At 45.0% G+C, this 7,665-nt stretch overlaps 1 protein-coding gene across 1 annotated transcript; it reads left to right on the forward strand.

The window, feature by feature from the left end:
• The first annotated feature begins 855 nt into the window (after nt 1-855).
• On the forward strand, nt 856-7,153 carry LOC144023832 (uncharacterized). The gene is made up of 2 exons (XM_077529732.1): nt 856-963; nt 1,203-7,153. Exon 2 carries the CDS (start codon nt 2,132-2,134, stop codon nt 4,532-4,534), a length of 2,403 nt encoding a protein of 800 aa, XP_077385858.1. The 5' UTR covers nt 856-963; nt 1,203-2,131; the 3' UTR covers nt 4,535-7,153.
• The last annotated feature ends 512 nt before the right edge of the window (nt 7,154-7,665 follow it).

The following is a 7,665-nucleotide window of genomic DNA, read 5'->3' on the forward strand; positions in this document are numbered from 1 at the left end:
TCCTCTCATACTACATCATTTAATAATAATAATAATAATAATAATAATAATAATTAGTATTATTATTATTAAAAAAGAGAAAAAAAAGAAGAAAAAAAGCTGAGTACGCCATCAAACGGACCAATCACGAGCGAGCTACGCCCCGCCATCTACGGCATGCAAGGATTGGCGATGTGTGCACCGCAGCCGGCCACGAGCTACGCGGCACTTAAAATTCATGGCTCGCGTAGATCATGTGATCTACGCCGGTCATCAACGCGAGAGCAAACGTGGAGGCATAAAATAGGCTTAAGCGGCCAAGAAAATGGATAGACCGATTATTATTGTTATTATTATTTACATTTTTATATTTTTTCGCTGGGAATGTGGGAGGATGAGAAGAATATTCAAACTATATACACAAAAGCCTGAGCTTTCCAACCCAGAATCTCTCAACTGTGACACAGACGAGTTAATTATTGCTCCAGTATGCTATGCAGTGTTATGTTCTCTATCGTCGTTTCAGGTAGGCAGGAATGATGACACGGGTGATAGATCAGCAACTTTTTTATCGGCTCCGGAGCTGAGCAACAAGGCAGCCACAACGGACATTTTCATACAACGCACGCTCACTTTGCGTGATGACGTCACACACGTAATTACGTGACTACGTACATAGGAAGACATTACATCTCTTCCCCCCTTACATTAGTAGTAGTATTTTATTATTATTATTATTATTATTATTATTATTATTATTATTATTATTATTATTGTTCTGCCCTTTATTTTACAAAGTGCACCTTTATAACTCTCTTATTTTGACACTCGGTTTGACAGGAAATAGTCCGGCGGCCATCTTAGATCCGCAGTTCAGAGTCCTCCGCGCATTGAGAGCAGTGGAGACAGAGTGGTGAGACAGGGGGATTCGACTTTCAACCTGTTGTCATCTCTGTGTTGTTTGCGCCATCGAAAGCATCGTCTGTAAGTGCTACATTCACGGTGGAGGGTTATTTGGTGTTCTTAATTTTGTATTTTGATGTTTGAACAAATTGTGCAGTTTGTAAACTTTATTGTGACTACTTTGAGATAGTTTGTGCTTTATGTTTATGCGGAGCTTTCAAGATGATTGTGCCGTAGCTCATTTACATGTAAGATGCTGATACTTTGATTTGGTTGATTAGGCAGTCATTTGTTGATGCACATTGTTTTATTTTCTTTAGTTTCACTCTGGATCATCCAGGATATGACAGTGCTGCTCAATAAAGCACTTGGAGCTTGGACGCTACTTCCTGACTCCCGTATTCATTTTGAATGGAGTTTGGCTCGCTGTTGACTTGTGTCAACATACACACGCAAGGGCAACAGTACAGTGAAAAGACGAGTATGCAGCTGGCCTGAACAACACTAGAGTGGCAGATAACAGTGAGTACAGAACACAATGGAGCACAAACATGCTCGACCAACTTCACATCGAGATGCAGCATCAGAAGTGGGCTCACAGCATACGCACTCATCACGATCTTCTAGACTATCAGTCACCGTAGCCGCAGCACAAGCAAGAGCATTAGCAGAGGCTGCACGCGCACGTGCTACATTCGCAGTGAAAGAATATACCATTAAAGTCGACAAAGCTAAAATGGAAGCTAAATTGGATGCTTTGCATCTTGAAAAAGAGGCTGCAGCAGCTATTGCTCAGGCGGAAGTGCTAGAAGCCGCAGCAGAACAGGAGAGCCAATCTGCTCAAAGCAGAAAGAGCCCCTCAGTATCACATGAACGCGTCAGCGAGTACGTGAGAGACCAAACATCTCGTCTGAACCACCAACCCGACCTAGCTTTCAACTTACCACATGAGCCGGGTTACAAGCATTCTCTTCAGCTCTCATCTTACATTCCTAAACAAAGTATGGAGAGAAGCACTGATATGCAAGATAAAATCTACATCGATCCCGCAACCGTAATGCCACAGACAACATTAAACCAGCCCCACGACTCGCATTCATCGCTTAGACAGCATCAAGATGATCGCATCACAGAAAAATCAGATGGCTCATCTCGTAAAATGAAGAAAGATGAGTGGAGTCATCATACAAGGTTTAATTCCCCGCAATATAACAGAGAGACACCAGCTCGTCGCTCAGAGGCCTAAGATATGATGGAAATGGCAAAATATCTGGCACGCAGAGAACTCGTGAGCACCGGCCTGTTTCAATATAACGATCAACCAGAAAGCTACAGAGCATGGAAGTCGTCTTTCATCAATACAATTAGAGACCTTGATCTTACTGCAAGCGAGGAGCTAGATTTGCTATCAAAATGGCTCGGTAAAGAATCTTCAGAATATGTGAGACGCATAAGAGCAGTCCATGTTGGAAACTCAGATGCTGCACTACAAATGACTTGGAAACGGCTCGATGAATGTTACAATGCACCAGAAGTAATCGAAAATGCTCTCTTTAAGAAGCTGGACAGTTTTCCTCGCATTTCGAACAAAGATAACTTAAAGCTAAGAGAGCTTGGAGATCTGTTAATGGAGCTACTGTCAGCAAAAGAGGATGGCTACTTCCCTGGCTTGTCTTACCTGGACACAGCACGCGGTGTCAGCCCCATTGTGGAAAAATTGCCATACAACCTTCAGGAGAAATGGATGGTCCAGGGTTCAAGATATAAGGAAGATTACAATGTATCCTACCCACCATTCTCATTCTTCACGCATTTTATCTGCCATCAAGCCAAGACTCGCAACGATCCTAGCTTCCTTCTTTATGGTTCCTCCTCTCATTGTAATGAAAAAGCAACTAACAAACACAACAATTTTAAAGCTCCAGTGTCTGTTCACAAGACTAACATCTCCGATACGCCTCTTCAGAGTGAAGACGAATCTAAAAACTCTCCCGCTAAGCTCTGTGCTATCCACCATAAGCCCCATCCTCTAAAGAAATGTCGTGGCTTCAGACTGAAGCCTATCGAAGAACGTAAAGCATTCCTTAAAGAACAAGGGATATGCTTCCGGTGCTGTTCGTCATCTTCTCTCATTGCTCGTGACTGCAAAGCTGTATTAAAGTGTGAAGAGTGCAACAGTGATCAACATCTCTCAGCCCTGCATCCAGGAGCACCACCATGGAAACCCGCCCCCCCAAAGCCATCATCCGAGCATGGCGGGGAGGAGAAAAATGAAGACACTCCAGAGCTATCAGTTAATTCTCTATGTACAGAAGTATGTGGCGACAACCTTACAGGAAAATCCTGCTCCAAAATATGCTTAGTCAAAGTATATCCTGCAAAGAATCCAGAGAGCGCTGTGACAATGTACGCTATGCTCGATGATCAGAGCAACAGATCATTGGCTAGATCAGAACTTTTTGATCTCTTCAATATTCAGGGGACCACATCCCAATATTCATTGAAGACCTGTGCAGGCATGAAGGAAAGCTCAGGCAGGAGAGCATATGGTCTACAGATTGAGGCATCAAAAGGAGGAGTCAGTATTCCACTCCCCGAGCTAATAGAATGTAATGACATTCCAGACAATCGGGACGAAATCCCGACACCTGAAGTTGCTCTCTGTCATCCACACCTGAAATGTCTTGTCGAGGAGATTCCACCTCTCAATCAGCAGGCTCAAATCCTCCTCCTCCTTGGCAGAGACATCATCCAGGCTCATAAAGTGAGACGAAAGATCAATGGACCTGAAAATGCGCCAGAGAATATTCAAACTAATAGTCTTGGTTGGGTCCTGGTAGGCGATGTGTGCTTGGGCAACATACACAAACCCATTGTTAGCACCTTTAAGACGCACATCCTAGAAAACGGTAGACCTTCACTGTTCACTCCCTGCACCAGCCACATCCAGCTGAAAGAAATGGTCAGCTCCAACCCACTGCTCCAGTTCGACAGCTATAAAAGAAGCTACAACCAAAAAACAAACCATAATGAACTTGGACTCACCGTCTTCCAGAGAACAGAAAATGATGAAAAGCTTGCTCTTTCGATAGAAGATGAGTTGTTCCTCCAGACTATGGATAACGAGGTCTTCCAAGATGACTCCAATAGCTGGGTGGCACCGCTCCCTTTCAGATGTCCGAGGACAGTTTTGCCGCACAATAGACAGCAGATAGTAAACCGTTTCACCGCTCTGCAACGGACACTCGACCGTAAACCGAAAATGAAAGAACAGTTTATCCACTTCATGCAGAATCTGTTTGAACGTAACCACGCGGAGCCTGCACCCCAACTGCCAAAGGGAAAAGAGCATTGGTACTTGCCCACCTTTGGAGTCTACCATCCGAGAAAGCCGGATCAAATTAGAGTAGTTTTTGACTCCAGCGCACAGCAAGATGGTGTCTCTCTCAACAGCGTGCTGCTCACTGGGCCGGACTTGGCTAACAGTCTCCTTGGAGTCCTGATATGGTTCAGGAAAGAACGTGTCGCAGTGACTGCGGACATACAACATATGTTTCATTGTTTCGTCGTGAGAGGAGATCACAGAGATTACCTCCGCTTCCTCTGGTTTCGCAACAACGATCCCAAGAAAGATGTCGTCGATACAGGATGAGAGTCCATGTGTTCGGGAACAGCCCTTCGCCAGCAGTGGCCACCTACGGCCTAAGAAGGGCAGCTGCCAAAGGTGAGCAAAAACACGGCTCAGACACCAGACGAGTAATAGAACGGGAGTTCTATGTAGATGATCTACTCATCTCACTGCAAACAGAAGAGCAAGCAATCAGCCTCCTAAAGAGAACACAAGCATCTCTCGCTGAGTCGAATTTGAGGCTTCATAAGATCTCGTCAAACAGCTTAGAAGTCTTAAGGGCGTTTCCAGTAGAAGACCGGGAAAAAAACGTCCAAGACCCTCACATTTGGTGGTGAAGAGGCCCCCATACAACGCAGTCTGGGTTTAATCTGGGAAATCAGTAAAGACACCTTTACCTTTCAGACGTCCTTTGAGGAGAAGCCATTCACACGTCGTGGCGTTCTCTCAACAATCAACAGCTTGTTTGATCCCTTAGGATTCGCAGCTCCTGTTACGATTCAAGGGAAATTCTTGCTCCGCGAGCTGGCTACGGAAGCAACCGATTGGGATGCTCCCCTCCCACAGGAGAAATGCAGTGCATGGGAAATGTGGAAAGACTCACTTAAAGATCTACAAGAACTTCACATTCCTCGTGCCTATACAGTCATTTCTCTCTCAACTGCCATGCGAAAGAGAATCTGTATCTTTTCAGATGCCTCAACCAAAGCCATCGGTTCTGTAGCATACCTCAGGACATCCACGGAAGATGGTAGAGTCGACGTTGGCTTCATCCTTGGGAAGGCGAAGCTAGCACCATCCTCCAAGCCCACCATACCGCGATTAGAATTATGCGCTGCTGTCTTAGCCATCGAGATGGCAGAGCTCATCGTGGAAGAAATTGACTTCAAGCCAGATGATGTGACTTTCTACTGCGACAGTAAGGTCGTACTTGGCTATATATACAACCAATGCAAAAGGTTCTATGTTTACGTCCACAATAGAGTCCAGAGAATACGACAATCCTCACATCCAAAACAGTGGAAATATGTGTCCACAGAAGATAACCCGGCTGATTACCAGTGGAACGGTTGAGTACCTCACCACCCTTTACCTACACCGGTCTCGATGTCTTTGGACCTTGGAATGTAACTTCAAGGCGTACAAGAGGAGGTTCAGCTAACAGCAAGCGCTGGGCGATACTTTTTACGTGTCTGAGTACACGTGCCGTCCACATCGAAGTCATTGAAAGCATGGATGCTTCAAGCTGTATCAACTCACTTCGACGTTTCTTTGCCATCCGTGGTCCCTCGGCACAGCTGCATTCAGACTGTGGAACCAACTTTGTTGGTGCCTGCAACGAACTGCAGTTCCACCAGGTCATTCAAGAGCCCAAAGTTCAAAGGTATGTCAACGGTCAAGGTTGTACCTGGATTTTCAATCCACCACACTCTTCACACATGGGAGGCGCATGGGAGCGCATGATAGGTGTGGCACGGAGAATACTGGACGCAATGCTAATGCATACATGTGGGGCAAGCTTAACCCATGAAGTTCTATCTACGTTGATGGCAGAAGTCACAATGATTATGAACTCCAGACCCTTGGTTCCCATCTCTACGGATGCAGACTTACCTCAGATACTCACTCCTATGATGCTACTCACCCAGAAGGGTAGCGTCCCACCTCCACCTGGAACGTTCGACAAGAAAGATCGCTACAAACAGCAATGGAGGCAGGTGCAGAGGCTCGCAGACCAGTTCTGGACGCGATGGAAGAGGGAGTATCTGCAGACACTTCAAACCAGGAACAAGTGGCAAGAATCATGTCCCAACATTACAACAGGGGACATTGTTCTGCTGAAAGACAACGCTGCAGCAAGAAACGACTGGCCCATGGCTGTGATTACTAACGTCTTCCCCAGCAGTGATGGAAGAGTTCGTAAAGTGGAGCTCAAGGTGAACAAACAGGGATCAAGCAAGAAGTTTCTCAGGCCCGTCTCGGAGGTCATTCTACTTCTTAAGGAATAGAGACGTTTACATATAAACTGCCGTAGCTTGGGTAATGTAAATTGTTTTTTTGTGGCATCTTCATATATGCCAGGCGGGGAGTGTTCTGCCCTTTATTTTACAAAGTGCACCTTTATAACTCTCTTATTTTGACACTCGGTTTGACAGGAAATAGTCCGGCGGCCATCTTAGATCCGCAGTTCAGAGTCCTCCGCGCATTGAAAGCAGTGGAGACAGAGTGGTGAGACAGGGGGATTCGACTTTCAACCTGTTGTCATCTCTGTGTTGTTTGCGCCATCGAAAGCATCGTCTGTAAGTGCTACATTCACGGTGGAGGGTTATTTGGTGTTCTTAATTTTGTATTTTGATGTTTGAACAAATTGTGCAGTTTATAAACTTTATTGTGACTACTTTGAGATAGTTTGTGCTTTATGTTTATGCGGAGCTTTCAAGATGATTGTGCCGTAGCTCATTTACATGTAAGATGCTGATACTTTGATTTGGTTGATTAGGCAGTCATTTGTTGATGCACATTGTTTTATTTTCTTTAGTTTCACTCTGGTTCATCCTGGATATGACAGTGCTGCTCAATAAAGCACTTGGAGCTTGGACGCTACTTCCTGACTCCCGTATTCATTTTGAATGGAGTTTGGCTCGCTGTTGACTTGTGTCAACATACACACGCAAGGGCAACACTACAATTATTATTGTCCTTAGCTAATTAACTTTTCAGTATAACTAACAACTGTTAAACTCAAAGATTCATTTAACACACTTCCAAATCCAACCGATCAGGTGCTTTCCTTTCTCGAGTAGGGTAACGACGTTTGGGAGCGACATCAGCCTTTTCTACAATCGGACTAGGTTCAGTTACTGGTGCACTCTCTTCTACAAATTTCTCTGAACTAGGAACAACAGTATGGCTGACTGACTTTGTCGCGGGTGAAGAGTCATTGTTAGGTTCAGATCGACATTTCTCAACATTTTCGTCACAGTCCATAGTCACAGGCAACTCGGGAGTGGTTGGAGACACTCTTGCAATTTGGTCCACATGGCGGCGCCAAACACCATCAGTTGTCTGAACTGTGTAGGAGACAGGTCCGGTTTGGGCAATAATAGTAGCAGGAATCCACTTACTTTTGCCTTGATAATTCCTAGCGAACACTG

Source organism: Festucalex cinctus, chromosome 8, assembly GCF_051991245.1.
Source record: "Festucalex cinctus isolate MCC-2025b chromosome 8, RoL_Fcin_1.0, whole genome shotgun sequence".
In the NCBI taxonomy this organism is placed as follows: domain Eukaryota; kingdom Metazoa; phylum Chordata; class Actinopteri; order Syngnathiformes; family Syngnathidae; genus Festucalex; species Festucalex cinctus.

What these genes read in the sequence shown, in the direction of transcription:
- LOC144023832 (XM_077529732.1), top strand. Translation starts at nt 2,132, where the DNA reads ATGATGGAAATGGCAAAATATCTGGCACGCAGAGAACTCGTGAGCACC.